This window comes from Lepus europaeus, chromosome 12 (assembly GCF_033115175.1).
Source record: "Lepus europaeus isolate LE1 chromosome 12, mLepTim1.pri, whole genome shotgun sequence".
NCBI lineage: Eukaryota > Metazoa > Chordata > Mammalia > Lagomorpha > Leporidae > Lepus > Lepus europaeus.
In genome coordinates, this window is record NC_084838.1 from 51,111,855 (window position 1) to 51,128,003 (window position 16,149).

General features: G+C 39.2%; 1 protein-coding gene across 6 annotated transcripts in view; it reads left to right on the top strand.

Annotated features, from left to right (window-relative positions):
* Positions 1–658: 658 nt before the first annotated feature.
* Positions 659–16,149, top strand: part of ELAVL2 (ELAV like RNA binding protein 2) — a 78,178-nt gene continuing 62,687 nt past the window's right edge. For 4 of the 6 annotated variants that reach the window (XM_062207009.1, XM_062207010.1, XM_062207014.1 and 1 more), the window contains exons 1-2: positions 659–730; positions 3,501–3,744. In XM_062207009.1, the coding sequence (XP_062062993.1) occupies positions 659–730; positions 3,501–3,744 (316 nt within the window). The remainder of the gene's footprint in view (positions 731–3,500; positions 3,745–16,149) is intronic. The other 2 variants (XM_062207012.1, XM_062207013.1) reach the window with 1 other exon arrangement.

Consider the following 16,149-nt stretch of genomic DNA (forward strand, 5'->3'; position numbering starts at 1 on the left):
AGATGCTGGTTTACGGCCTCTTAGTATTGGTGAACAATTCTCAGTGAAACTGTTAGAAAGTAGTTTGACTATAGCGGCAGAATAACCTCACAGGGTTTCGATTCACTTTTAATTTTAAGTCCCAAGATTAAGGATCATTTGTAGTATAATGTAACAGTGTGGGCAAATATAGCTTCTCTTAATGCCCTTTTGATATTTTGGGGAAAGAGTGCTTTTATGCAAAGCAATCACTTATGACTTGCATGACTGCTTTTTCTCACTATAAAATTCCATTCGCATTTCCTCCCTTCTCCCATATCCTTAAGAGGCAGGTCAGCATGCATTAGTTTGCTTCATTTTATTTTATTTTTTAATTTCTGAGATGTGGTTTAAGGTAGCTGTTTAGGATAAATGCCAAGATAACTAGTTAATATTGCTTTAAAATCAGGCACTTAATTAAAAATGCTTACATTTGTGCAAGAAAACTACATGTTAAAATGAATTTGGAAAGATTAGATTGGAATTGCCTCAAATTCAATTAAGCCACACTGCATGGACGTGCTGGGAATATCAATACAATCACTGTAAATTTTGTACAAACTGATTTGTTGCATTATCTTGCTCATCTAACATACGGTACTTTTTGTGTCCATATTGCAGACGGCAACTCCAAACTAACATGGCAGTCAGACTGTGTGATGTGGCTTCTCTGCTTAGAAGTGGTTCGTGGGCAGCAGAGCCTTGGACCGGGGTCTGTGGGATTTTTCTTAAATTCTGTAGGCTACTTTTTTTTAGCATGTTGCAGGAGTGCTGAGGCCATACCAAACACTTGAACATTCTATTTGGCATATCAAATAAACTCACATTTAACCTATTGTGGTATGGCCATCATTAGGACTTAAAGCACATTGCAATTAACTGTAGTGTGGTATATGTAGCATCAGAATCTTGCTCTTGTTTGTAACATTTTATAATCTAAATTAGGATTTAGTGCAGACTCAAAACAGTGACAAGCTTTTTTTTAAAGACAAAAAAAGTTTTGGTATGGTCTGAATACTAAGTTACCATAATTCCTTACATTCTGTTTACTATGTATTTTTTTGGTTACTAAATTTTGAAGTTATTTACAATTCCTGATGCTCCAAAAACAAAACAAAAAAAAGTTATAAATCTGGCTGAAAATTATTTGCCCAGTAGCTGTTGAAGGAGTTTGCATTCTGTGAACAGTTGTGTTGAGCCTATCAATGGAATATGCATTATTTGTAAAATATAGCACATTAGTATCATTTTATTCTGAGCAGATGGTCCTATAGCTGAAAGATGCTATAATTTTCAGTGCACACAGCCTAGTGCAGCTGTTCACTTGAATGTTGGCTTAGGAGCTCATTCTTGCCACCTGAACATGGGAATAAATGTGCAATTAAGTGAGGAATGTTTGTTGTCCTTGCTAAATCCTGCTAATTTCAGTCAATGAACACTATATTTCAAATGCCATTCCAGTGAGCTTTAGTCCGAATCTCACGTTTGGGGCGCTCATTGTTTCTACACATACCCTAACTTTTAAAAAGCGATTTGTTTTAATTGGCTTTGACCATGTTCATCTTATAGCTCATTGTTTTCATAACTGCTGGGCAAAGGCTAACCCCTCAAGAATTTTGCTGTGGAAAGAGCAGCCCTCAGCTAATATTCTACAAACCAGAGCAGTTATGCTTTATTAGGAAATCTGAAACCTCCCTCCTTGGTTTCATATAGATTGTTAATTATAATAAAATCCATGGCTTGAATTATTGCAGATTTATTTCATACAGATTTTTAAAGGTTTGTTTTCCTTTGCCACTTTAAGTATTCCCTGAGAAAAATAGCTTGCAGCTTGTAGAATAAATACCCATTTCTTTGAAAAGGACATGATGTCATGGAGGGGTTACAGGTTGTTGGATATTTCATAGCTATTCTCAATTTGGCCTCCTGTTTTTTAAAACTTATTTTTAATCATAGCAGCAGTGATTCTTGTCCAGTCTGGCCAGTCTCAATCTGTCCTGTGCTGCTGCCTTTTATGAACATCTCTTGGCAGCAGAGATCTCTTCCTGTGTGTTGATCCACTGATGTGCCCTTTATTTTTCCTAGGCAGTACGCTTTTTGAAACAGTTTTTTCTCTTTCCTTGTAACCCTCTTTCCCTCTTCATTTTTCTTTGCCTCAAATTCCTTGACTTTTCTATGTTAAAACTTCCCTAAAACTAGTATCCCATCAATTGAGCATTCTCAGATTGGAGAAGCAGTCCTGTGTGGAGCTGAGAGAGGTATTGGATGGATTGTGAAGGATAATGCTTTCAGTGAAGCTGGGAGTTTTGGATCCCCTATCCCACCCCTCAATGCTTGCTGTTCAAAGTTAGATAGCTGTTGGAAGTTGCCTTTGGAAAATTTGGGGCTATGGTTTGTGACTCTTTTGCTCAAAAGAGCATAGGATTGTTTTTTTATGAAATGGCATCCAGAATTGCTTAACGAGTGATTTTTTTAGAAGCTTCAGTAGTTTGAGGCCATTTCCCCCAACTCTGGCATTTATCTGGTATTTGGAGTTCATAGGTACCTCATTACTTGAATTTTTCAACAGGCTTATGTGTTCAAATGAAAATTTCTTGGGCTGGTCTGTTTGCAAAAGTTGATATTACATTGTTTTGATGTATTGGATAGTTTTGTGTATGTGGGTTTTGTTTTGTTTTTTCTTCTTTGATATCGGAGCCAAGGCAAAAAATACCATATTGAATTGTTTGGGGGTTTTATTCTGATGCTGTAGATCATTTGCCTTATTGGTGATCTTCAGCTGCCAAGGTGGATAAGGATGGCCTGTTAGATTCTTACAAAGGTAGACAAAGTATTTGTAGCTTCATTCCCAAGTTCTCCTAAAAATTCTTTTTACTCCCTAATATATAATATCTATTTTTCTTATTTCTTACCAATGGTAGAAGTACAAGTTGTTGTCATTCCAAAACATTCTCAATATGTAACCAAAACAGTACATGTTGACAAATTTGTATTTTGTTAAAGTATTCTTTCCTTGATTTTAAGTTAATGGATATTTGAGATTTATTATTAAGCTAATTGAAAACTTCTTCTGAGTTAGGTCTTTTTTTTTTTTTTCTGGTAGCATGTAGAACACTTTAGTTTTCTCGTATGATTTTTCAGTCAGGATTCAGTTCTCTGCCCCTTGGTCTAAATACTCTCTACTAAGGACACTGCAGGTAAGTAAGGGTTTGTGAGTACACCCAGAATGTGAGTCTAGAAAAGATTTAAAATTTAAATTGTGTTATGTGCATGTATGGAATATGTGTGCAAAAATATAATCTTAAGTTGAATAGCTTAATATGAAGTAAAAATTAGCGTAGGCGTTGCACTTTTTATTGAAGCTTTGTTGTAATTTCAGCACAATGACTTGTGTTTAGTGACAGGTGTTTAAACTCTTGGACGGAATCTCTAATAGGTTGTGAAATATGAATTCTGACATTTCTTATTTTCTCTGTTTTTAGCAGGTAATTGCTGCCATGGAAACACAACTGTCTAATGGGCCAACTTGCAATAACACAGCCAATGGTCCAACCACCATAAATAACAACTGCTCATCACCAGTTGACTCTGGGAACACGGAGGACAGCAAGACCAACTTAATAGTCAACTACCTTCCTCAGAACATGACCCAGGAAGAACTGAAGAGTCTTTTTGGGAGCATTGGTGAGATAGAGTCCTGTAAACTTGTAAGAGACAAAATAACAGGTATGCAGTGTTGTATGGATGATTTATGTTTAAAAGATTATGTTTCAAGATGTGAGAAAATAATAAGGTTAATACTTGTAAGTCATTCAGGGCTGCAGATCTACACATCTAGACTTTCTGCTAACTGACAATATCAACACTATGAAACTTAATTTTAAAAGCTTTAAGTTTTCTTTTTGAAGGAGAGGCAGTCTGTATTTTAACTGAACTTTAGTGTAAGCTGGTAATATCTCTGGAAAATGTCTTGTAAGTGTGCGCCCTGGGAAAGCTAGTGGCGTATTAGCGTTTTATTTTTTTTAGTTCCCTGAACTTATGTGACTTAGCATTTAGGCAGTGAGATAGGAGAATATTGTGCTTAGGAGAGGAGGAACAAAAACCTCTTAAAATGTCCTTTCCTTTAATTCAGTATAGTGTTTCTGCTTATAATATGTGCAGTAAATTAAATTGTAATATTCACGCTGTCAATACAAATCTTTGCACTGATAGAATTCGAGTATAATGAGATCTTCTATTCCTTTTTACGGAAAGGAAGAAGTGGTGTATCAGTATCCCTTTTATCAAAAAGATAAGAATAAAAAGTCAGGTAATTTGGTTTTAATGATGGTACACTTTGAATAGTAGGTCACTGAAGATCTCCTTGGGATTTTTAAATATTTGACTAAATTTTTAGAGTAAACCACAGCCTAATTAGGATGCATGTTCTTGGGATAGAAGGTCTAATGGTCCCTGTAGGAGCTGTTTTCAAACACTGAAATGTATGAAGTATAGAGAAGCCTTATGGATTTTTTGTGTTGTTAAATTTTAATACTGGTATTTACCAAATTACTTTAAAACTAACGTTTGCAATGAGCAAAGGATACTTACAGTGTGAAGGATGGAATCAGGAATGAACTCTTAACTAGTTCTTGGATGCATCAACTCTTTTTTTTTTTTTTTTAAGATTTATTTATTTATTTGGAAATCTGGGTTAGAGAAGGAGAGAGAGAGAGAGACAAAGAGGTCTGCCATCTGCTGGTTACGCCCCAGATGGCCATGAAGGCTAGCACTGGGCCAGGCTGAAGCCAGGAGCTTCCTTGCCACATGTGTTGCTGGGGCCCAAACACTGGGGCCATTTTCTGCTGCTTTTCTCAGGCCGTTAGCAGGGAGCCAGATCAGAAATGAAGCAGCCTGGACACGAACCGATGCCCATGTGGGATGCTGGCATCGCAGGCAGCTACTTTCCCCACAATGCCACACCAGCCCTAACACATCAGCTGTTTTTTTTTTTTTTTTTTTTTTTTTTTTTAAGATTTATTTATTTGAAAGAATTACAGAGAGGTAGAGACACAGAAAGAGGTCTTCAGTCTGCTGGTTCACTCCCCATATGGCTGCCACAGCCGGAGCTGAGCTGATCCTAAGCCAGGAGCTTCTTCTGCTTCTCCCACGTGGGTGCAAGGACCCAAGGACTCGGGCCATCCTCCACTGCTTTCCCAGGTGCATTAGCAGGGAGCTGGATCAGAAGTGGAGCAGCTGGGACTCGAACCGGTACTCATATGGGATGTCGGCGCTGCAGGCCAGGGCTTTAACCTGCTAACACCACAGTGCTGGCCCCACACATCAGCTCTTGAGTTGAGGTTTCCATCAGGAAACTGAGGTAGAGGGCAGAGAAAGGGTAGTACTAGATCGTTCTGAAGGCCTTTTTGGATTTTTCTTGACATAGTGTTGTCTAGATTACTCAACTCATCCCCTTTAAGCTTCTCCAAGTGAGTTCTTATAGTCAGCACCTGGGCTTGGCCTCGCAAATATGCGTGTTTCCTTGAACTGCAGATTGAGCTTTGTAGAGAGACTTACTCATTGAGATCTGGCAAAAGCTGATTGTAACCGATCCAGACTGATCAGTTGCTATATTTTGTCATTTAGATGTTAACCATGATATTATCAGGAAGATTTTTCTTAATGTCCTTAGATACTGACAAGTAGATGAAATTTTTCAGTTTCTTTCCTAAAATGAGAGTGAACAGTATATAAAGTTTATAAACAGTTTCAGTGAATTGGAAAAAGTGGAGAATAAAAGACTTAGTTATATGCCTGTCCTGATACTGAATCTTTCTTTTTTGGCCTAAATATCCTTTCTTGTAGATTTTATAATCTTAGTGACATAAATGGCAATGTGTGATAAATAACCTAAATACTGTGACATAAATGAAGTAACTTCTGGTTCCTCTGTTTAGCAGCTGCCCCCACTATTAAAAAAAGAAAGATGCTTGAACAGAGCATGAAAGTCAAATGGGTGTTTTATTTTTATGAAAATGGGAGGAGAGTAATAACTGAAAACATTAAACAGATCATACATTTTTGGATTAGGCAGTTGCCAGAGGAAACAGCTCAAATTTTCATCTGTTGTCTCTGGTCCGTCTTGAATTATCTTATTCTTTTGCAAACCTTTTACTGGAGCTGTTATGTGGCAAAGTGGGCTAAATTAGAGTTCAGCATCTTCACTTGCTTTATATCACTGGCTTCAGTGTGGAGGATACTGGTGGAACACACAGCACACGGCTAATTGGAAATGCGTGGTTAGCTAAAAGCCAAGTTTGTTTGTTGTCCCATACCTTTACCTTCCCCACATTGTCTCCCTGGTGACAGAGGGGAGTGATGGAGATTTCCACTGTGGTAAAAATTTCGGTTAAGAACATCTGGTAAACAAATATAGTGCCCAAGAAATTCCACAGTGGACCTGAATATTGAAAGATGACTTCATAGCTTTTCTTTCATGAGATAGTTGTAGTCATTCTGCAGAGTAAGTGTACTGTTGTTACACAAGTTGGAGAAATGCCACACTTAGTAGTTCTGTAAGGATCACTGCAGATCCTAAGCATGGTGAGAACTATGAAAAATCTTACACTACATATATTTGTGTATAGTTTCTTAGCCTTGTTTGATCATACAAACTGTTTTGGAGAATCTTTCTGTCACTAAGATTTCTACTTAACATCATGCAATGAAAGTGTTTAAAATCATTTGTTAACTGTTTATCAAACAGTTTAATCTGGAATTTTCCCTAACCTGTGCACATTCATAAAGTGTGAACGTGTCTCATAAAATGAGCATGCGTGAAAGTGAGTGTAAATTAAAAAATGGAGTAGGAAAATGTACCTTTTGCTTCCAGTAACAGTTTTGATTTGGCCCATTGACAATTTATTTGTCGTCCTATGGGTTAAAACTGCTTTCAGAAGGGTTTGACATTTAGCTGCAACCAGAAATTGCCTGAGGAATTTTTTTTCCCACCTCTGTGTTACTTAGTAAATATTTATATTGAACAAAATAGTCTAGTAAATGGTAGTTATCCAAAAATGGATTCTGTATGGTTGTGCTTTGCAAAAGTAGGCATATCTTCATAAGTGGTTTTCATATACCTCTAGAAAGGTGTTGGAAAGACTTGTGGGAATTTGGACCCTACCCTGTGGAATTTAACCGACCTGTCTTGTACAGTTTCTCAGTATGCATTTGTGGGACAGAGCAGGTTTTGTTTCCTCTCTTAATCTTTGACCTTACCCTATCTTCTGGGGAGCAGTTTGTCCAGATTTTTGTGTCCTGATTTTGTAGGTGCATGAGCAGTAGTTGTCAGATTTATAAGCAGATTCTGGAGTTGCTCTTAAGAAGATTTGAAATCTCTTCTCTTCAAGGGAAATACATCATGGTTGTGAAAATTTGTAGTTAGGAAAGTCTGTGCTTTTTTCTGAGGCCTTGAAGAGAGTATATAATTTTTAGATTGTGTGTGTATTAGCAAATTAATGTCACTATTTTGATAGAATGAGGATTAGGGAAGTACATTAAGAAATGCCTTTAGCAGCAAATAGAATAACCTTCTCTGTAGCCTAAATTATATTATGTTGTTTGTCAGCTTGTCTCTTGGGGCTTATGTCCAATTTTATGCTTCTGCCTGTTTCCTATCTATAGGCATTCATCATGAGAAGCTATGCTGCATGTATAGCAGCTGACAGTGGTCCATGCCTCTAAGTTCTAAATGTACTTCAGAGTCTTTGGCACCTGCTGATGCTGTTAGACAGAAGTCACGTGGATTTTATTTATGCAGGGAACAAATAGATTAATAGAATGTTAGAGCCAGAAGAGCCCCAGTGGTGACCTTAACCAACCCCTTCTAAACACCAGGGAAATGACTGGTCCAAAGCCACACAGCCATGATGTGCTATACAGCAGGGGCCAGGATTCTGGTTTTCCGATTTGTTACCTGAATGTTTCCCCCTTACCTCTTGTTGTGAGGTTAAACTCATTTAAAAATTGAGCACAGAGACAACTGATGAATTTATAGTGAGACATGATTTCACAGGGTTGCCAAGGGGTGTCTTCTGGCAAGTGTGTCTTCTTTGGAAGGGGAATAGAAAATTTTGAGAGTCTAGGAGTAAAGATTCAAAAATATCAACAATCACATCTATACTTCTCTAGAAACATGAATTCAAGGTTGTGTTCTGGCCCCATGGTCCCCATATCTGGTTGCAGCTCTTCACGAGGGGAGTTAGGAAAAAAATATGGACTGTGGAAGTCTTGGAAATCTCTTTATCAGAGAACTTCCCAAGTGACTTTTGAAGCCCAGTGTTGGGGATCATAGCATATCTCTTGAAGTTTGGTCACTAGGGTACCTGAGTTAGAATCACTTGTGGGGACTGGTGCTGTGGCATCGTAGGTAAAACTGCTGCCTGCAGCACCTCAACCCATGGGTGCTAGTTTGAATCCCCGCTGCTTCACTCCCAATCCTGCTCCCTGCTGGGACACCCAAAAGAAGCTCCTGGCTTTGGCCTGACCCAGCCCCATCTGTTGTGACTATTTGGGGAATGAACTAGTGGATGGAAGATCTCGATCTCTTGATCTCTAACTCTGCCTTCAAATAAATAAATAAAATTCACTTGTGGTAACTGCCAGAAATATAGGTTCCTAGGCTCTTTGCAGAGACCTGCTAAGAGCCTCTGTCGGTGTAGTCTAGAGTGTTGTAGTCCCATTGGAGTTATCCATGTCTTTTGCTGAACATTTTGCAGAGTAATGGAACCACAGTTATCCAGATTTACCTGAATTCTGGCTTTAGGATGGTTGGGAGAAGTACTGTAGCTGCAGTACCTAATTCTCTGGCAAACTTAAGTTTCCCCCATGTTGTTTCTTTGGCATTGCTCTTAGATAAGTTAATTTCCAGGTTTGGGACTAGAGATGTTCGAGTTATTTATTTATTTATTTTTAAAGATTTATTATCTGAAAATCAGAGTTACACAGAGAGAAGGAGAGGGAAAGAGAAGAGAGATCTTCATTCTGCTGGTTCATTCCCCAATTGGCCACAATGGCCAGAGCTGCACCGCTCCGAAGCCAGGAGCCAGGAGATTCCTCTGTGTCTCCCATGTGGGTGCAGGGGCCCAAGGACTTGGGCCATCTTCTACTGCTTTCCCAGGCCATAGCAGAGAGTCGGTTCGGAGGTGGAGCAGCCGGTTCTTGAACCAGCACTCATATGGGATGCTGGCACTGTAGGCAGTGGCTTTTCCTGCTATGCCATTTGCGCTGGCCCCAAGAGATGTTGGAGTTTAAAAGTCATGAGGCTGTACCCTCCCTGAATGCTGGACCTGTCCCTGAAAGTGAGTGGAGTGTGTGAGTAGCTTTTTAAAACTCGAGGATAGGTTGCTCTGTCAGTGTTATTTTTTCATTCTAAAAGAAGGGCTAGAGAATTATAGTTAGTTGAAGGCCTCAAGTCATGAGCATTGCTTGCTTTATATTGATACTCTCAGTCTATGAATTATTTGAGGTGGGTTCTGTGCAGGCCCCATCAGCTGTCAACTGGAAGCTTTTAGACAAAAGGGGGAAGAAGAAGCAGATGCATGGGCGTGGACACTGCAGGGAATCAAGGGAGATTTTGTATATATTGATTACCTCTGAACAGCTAGTGCCTTGTGTGGTAAGAAAGACCCTTCCCCTAACCCAGCCCAACCCCATCTAGGTTAACTTTGTCCTTGTTGCTTCCTGAGAACTTTAAAGCTAGTTTTAATCCTTATTTATTGGGTCAGAATGTGATTTTTCTTTAAACATTTATATACTCACACACCCACCCCAAGATAGACTCATAGATCCAATCTCCCATCTGCTGGTTCACTCCACAGATGGCCACAGCAGCCAGGGATAAGCCAGGCTGAAGCTAGAAGCCTGGAACATCATCCAAGTCTCCCATGTGGGTGGCAGGGGCTCCAAGTACTAGGACTATCTACCACTGCTTTCCCAGGTGCATCAGAAGGGAGCTGGATCAGAAGTGGAGCAGCTTGGACTCAAATCTACTCTTCATGGGATGTGGGCATTACAGGTGGCAGCTTCACCTGCCGCACCACAGGACTGTCCCCCAGGATGTGATTTTTCTTTTCTTTTTTTTTTTTATTACACACATGTATGTATGTATTTACTTAGAGCTCTTCCATCCACTGGTTCAGTCCCTACATGTCCTCAGTGGCAGCACTGGGCCCAGCTAAAGCTAGGAGCTTTGGCCGGTTCTCCTACATCAGTGGCAGGGACCTAGGTTCTTGGGCCATTTTCTGCTGCTTTCTCAAGCCATTAGCAGGGGGCTGGATTGGAAGTAGAGCAGCCAGGATGTGAGTCAACCAGCACCCATATGGATGCTGGTGTTGCAGGGTAGCAACTTTATCCTCTACTCCTCAATGCTGGCCCCAGAATGTGATTTTTTTTTTTTTATTTGACAGGTCAAGTCATAGAGAGAGAGACAGAGAGAAAGGTCTTCCCTCCGTTGGTTCACTCCCCAGATGGCCACCACAGTCGGCGCTGCGCCGATCTGAAGCCAGGAGCCAGGTGCTTCCTCCTGGTTTCCCACACGGGTGCAGGAGCCCAAACACCTGGGCCATCCTCCACTACCCTCCCGGGCCACAGCAGAGAGTTGGATTGGAAGAGGAGCAACCGGGACTAGAACCCGGTGCCTATATAGGCAGAGGATTAACCAAGTGAGCCACAGAGCCAACCCAGAATGTGATTTTTAAACTTTATTTTTATGGCTTAGTATTCTCATCTTTTAAAACATGCAATCATAGCTCAGAATTGAAACAGACAGTGATTTATTATATTCTAATTCATACCTTCACACTAATCGTGTATTTCCTGTGATGAAGTCTGTCAGTCACAGGGGACACAAGGCTGGATGTGCATGACATTGGAAATGTAAGTACAGTTTTATGGCTAGCCTCTTAGATGTCCATCAAAAAATCAAGAGTTCTGCTTCTTGCAGACAAGAAGCTGAATGCAGTAGGATGGTGGGCAAGAAGGTGAGTGGGTGGTAACTTGATAAACACCTCACTTGATAAACTTTGTGTGCTGTCTGTTTATAAAGTTGGTAGAAGGGCTCCCTGTGTTCCCAGTTCTGTAGGAAAAGAGATACTTTGGTAGCACAAGGGTTAATAAGACTTAGGTAGGCCCTAGTGTATTAAGTGGAATAAAATACATTTGAATCTACTTCCAAATTTTGGTGCCTAATTTGTATAAAATGAAATTTGTATCAAGTTTGTGGAACTCTTAATGTAAATTTTAAACATGTCTAATGGATAAAAGGTCCTGAAAAAACTTCATTTGCATCTTTATCGATATATTTTTAAACCTAATTATTTTTCCATTATACCTTTTTCTCTTCCAAAGGTCATGCCTGATTTGTTATTAAAAAAATTTGATATCACTATAGAAGCTTTTTACAAAATTTTCGAAAAAGACTTTAAAAAGGTATTCTAGGTTCCTTTTTCTTTCTTCAACCCGAGTATTTTTATAGAACACTCTTCAGTGTCAGTGTTGATTAATTTAGATGAAAGATTTCAGCAGGATGAAATTAGAGACTTAGAAAATTTAAGAGATTAAATACAATTCTTTACCACTGTCAGGACACACTTCCTCTACTCTCTTAGTGTACTTTCCAGGTATCCAGGTAATAAATCTAACAAGAGACAGATTAATTGGAGAAAACGTACACAGTTTTTAATATTTTACATACTCAGTAATTCACGAAAATTAGGGAAACTCAAAGTGACTTGGAGGCTTCTGTTTTTTTTTTTTTTTTTAATTATTATTTGACAGGTAGAGTTATAGACAGAGAAAGAGACAGAGAAAGGTATTCCTTCTGTTGGTTCACTCCCCAAATGGCCACTACGCCGATTCGAAGCCAGGAGCCAGGTGTTTCTCCTGGTCTCCCATATGGGTGCAGGGCCAAGCACTTGAGCTATCCTCTACTGCCCTCCCGGGCCACAGCAGAGAGCTGGACTGGAAGAGGAGCAACCGGGACTTAGAACCATAAGGGATGCCGGCGACTCAGGCGGAGGATTAACCAAGTGAGCCATTGTGCCAGCCCTTCTGTGTTACTTTAACGAAGGAAAGGTTTGGACTTTGAGCAACATATAATTGTGGAGAAGTGCTAAGAAACATGTGAGAAACTAATGAAAGATGAGGATTATTGTAACAAGATTTGCTTATGCAGACTTATCTCGCTGTCACCTCTGTGTCTGATCATAAGGGTCACTCTCCTCTCTTATTTGGTACAAGGTGGAGGAAACCTTCACATGGAAAATTAATGCTGTGCCTACAGACAGAAAAGGGAAGGGCAGGAAGCTCTTCTTGTAACTGTTGATTCTTACTGCCTGGGGGAGGGGGCACTGGATACAGTGATTAAGTGGGGCACCTTCATCCCTTATCAGAGTGCCTGGTGTAAGTGTCTGCTCCTCTGATTCTGATCCAGCTTCTTGCTGGTGAGCATCCTGGGAATCAGCAGATAATGGCTCAAGTATTTGGGTCCCTGCAGTTCACCTGGGAGTTCTGGGTTGCGTTTCCAGCCCCTGATTTCACCCTTGCCTAGCCTGGTGTTGTGGACATTTGGGGAGTGAACCAGCAAATAAAAGATATTTCTGTCTGTTTCTCTGCCTTTTAAATAAAATGAAAATAATTTTTAAAAAAATTTAAGCTGATTCTTACTGACTTTCATTTAAGATAATATATCAAAGTAGAGTGTTTTGAGGTGGCATGTGCTGGGCTCCTTTATGGTGGAATGAGTTAACTTCCAGTTAGCAAACTTAAACAGTGAAGTTGCTGCTTGTAGCCTATGGTAATGAAATATGTAGTCACTAGTTGCTGAGAAAACATCTATTGTGAGAATACACTTGAAAAAGACCCGTTACTGATTAGCTATTAAATCATTCAAATTTTTGTTCCTCTGATTTACTGATGTTTATATTCACGGTATGCTATATTTTTTACTTTTAGAAGACAATGTGGAAGAGGATGTGTGACTTAGGAGCCAGTTTATGCAAATTTCCAACAACTCTTAGAATATTCCTTGGAAAAAATCAGGTTGAACCTCTAGGAAAATGAGGTTTAGGAGTTTTAATTTTGTGTTTTCTTAACCCTTGTCACTGGGACTTCTTGAATGATCATATTTGTGTTACTAATAGGTTAGGAGCATATTTAGTCCTCTTTTTTTTTAGTTTGATAGAAAACCCAAACTTTGTTGATACATTCCAAATCATAGAAAAAAAAATATAATTCTCTTATGAGGATTTGCCCCATTATAGTCAGTGGGTGAGTACATGTGTGCTATAAGCTTTTCTGGACTCTTTTTTTTTTTTTTTTTTTTTTTTAACAGTAGTCTCTTCACATTTGTATCAGGAATTGATGGTTAGAATTCTCAGTGTATTAAGTGGCTTTCATAGTAATGATGGGAAATGTAGATGAGAAAGAAGATGGTGATTTAAAATAAGATAAAGAACAATTAAATTCTCATACAGAACTTCTTCCTCCTTTGTGAGCTAACAAATGTTAAAATCCTGTTTTTCCCTAGTTATGAAATTGGCCCATCTCACCGCTCAAACTTGTTTTCATAGTGCAGTACAAACTCAACCTGTCTTTTATTTTTTTTATTCTATTTCACTACTTTACTTTTGAAACAACCTTAGCACCAGCTATTTTTTTTTTTAATTCTCTCTACATTCTGAATAAAACATTTTTATTTTGTACCTGTTGGAACATTTTCTTTTGCATATTCCTGAACAAAATAGTAGATTGTTGAAACTAAAGCTGTGCTTCAGAATTTGCCAACTTCTTTTGAGCTTGCTTTAACTTAATTGACTTTCAACTGAGTACACTCTGCTACTGATTTTTGAGGGCTGTAGAAACTCAGAGCATGCTTTCCCAACTAAAAAGGTCAACTTTAACAGATATTTTTTGGCATTTTACTTGGGGGTCATTTGATTTGCCAGGCCTATATAGTGACTTAATTAGCATGTTTTGCTCCTTAATGTACTTGTTTTTGCTCTTCTAAGTTTGAGAACATCAGCATTTTGACACCATTGGAAATGCTGTCTGTTGATGATGGTGCCTGGAAATTCAAAATTTTTGGAATAGCATTAGGCTATGGTACAGCATGAGCACCTCTTCCAAAGATTGTTAAGAAGCAGAAACATAATTAAATTGTCTCTGAGGTCCAGCTATTCAGAAAACCTTTATCCCATACATCATCATGAGCTACCACAAGGGAGATCACTCTAATATTCTAAATAAGAACATTTTGTACTTTATACCTTCTTCAAGAGAAAAAAGAGATGGCGCTGTTTAAGAGGAATTCCTTATTGTCGTTTGCACCGAATGTGAACACAGTGGTAATGAAATTTATAAAACCCCTTTGCTCGAGTTCCTAGCACACAGAGTTATTCTCTCTTGCTTGGTCTCATTTTACCAGTTGATATTTATTTGGTAGCATGGCAGTTCGAGATTTTATTCTTCCGTTTAGGTAAACTGATTTTTGAAAACTATCTCCAAGTAGGTCTATTTTCCTGGAATTCTTAGTTTCTCATGATGTGGGAAAATTGCAAAGCTTATTTTCTATCCGTTGCTTTCTAGGTGATTTGACCAAAATAATTGGTTTCCCGGGGTGGGACAAAGTAGGAATAGGAGGTGTAAGGCAAGACTGCGGAGCCTGGAAATATGATTAATGACACTGTACCAGCCTCTCAGAACCAGAGCACTGAAGTGTGGAGTTACTGCTCCATGTGGTGTTGTGTGAATGTTACTCAGAATGAATTAGCTTGACTTAAAATATGAAGGTACTCTCAGCCGAGCTTCCCCAGTGGACTACTCCTGGCTTAGGAGGTCAGCAAGTTGTTAAATTGAGCCATGAAGCATTGGTTAGATAAAAACTGTGACTTATTTAATTTTTACTTCTATTGATGTCTTCTTCCTTGAAGAATATCTCTTTTATTTTTTATTTTATTTTTTGACAGGCAGAGTGGACAGTGAGAAAGAGACAGAGAGAAAGGTCTTCCTTTGCCGTTGGTTCACTCTCCAATGGCTGCCATGGCCTGCGCGCTGCGGCTGGCGCACCGCGCTGATCCGAAGCCAGGAGCCAGGTGCTTCTCCTGGTCTCCCATGCGGGTGCAGGGCCCAAGCACTTGGGCCATCCTCCACTGCATTCCTGGGCCACAGCAGAGAGCTGGCCTGGAAGAGGGGCAACCGGGACAGGATCGGTGCCCCGACCGGGACTAGAACCAGGTGTGCCGGCGCCACAAGGCGGAGGATTAGCCTGTTGAGCCACGGCGCCAGCTATATCTCTTTAATATAAAGTAAATATTCTAATTTTGTCAAATAAGACATTTAAATAAATAAGAGACCTGTGCATTTAGATGTTGAGAAGCCCAGTGTTCTGCAGTGTTAACAAATCAAAGGACTTAGAAAAAAATTGCTATCTCTTTGTTTTCTTTTCTGCTGAAATATTCATTGAAAACTTTTAAAGCTTCCCTTCATTCAGTTTTCAGAAACTGCAGATTTCAGTTTGTGTGGGTGAGGGGAGCAGTGATTTCCATGAAGAATGGTTAGCTTAGCAGATGCAATTTTACATTTTGTTTTCCTTTTTTTTTTTTGTTAAATCCTTATGCATATTATGAATTAGTTTATTTTTAGCTCTTAATGAGTTCTTTTCTCATCATTGTACTTTTTGTTGGAACTCTGTTTTCTACATAATGCTTTGATTGTTAAGGGAAAACGTATTTGGTGTACAAGTCCTGTATCCTACCCCCCAACTGCCAGCTCAAGGAACACTTGCTTTTCTTGGTGTGGAGTGATGGACTTGAATGTTTTCATTACCTTGATGAGTAAATGTGATAAGCCCTTCAGTCTTCACAACCTGTTTGACCTTGGACTTACCCAGAGAAATTCAAATCTTCCTTTTAAAGAAAGGTTTAAGGGAGTTACAGTTCCAAGGAAACAGTAAAACCAGAATCATTTCATGTTTTCAAGGTCAGTGGAGCAAGAGAAAGAACGACTTTACTTCATCACATTTTGATACTCTAAATGTAGACTTTAAGGAAACATTCGCTGGTCATTAACACTGTGGTCACCAAGAAGTTGTCTTCT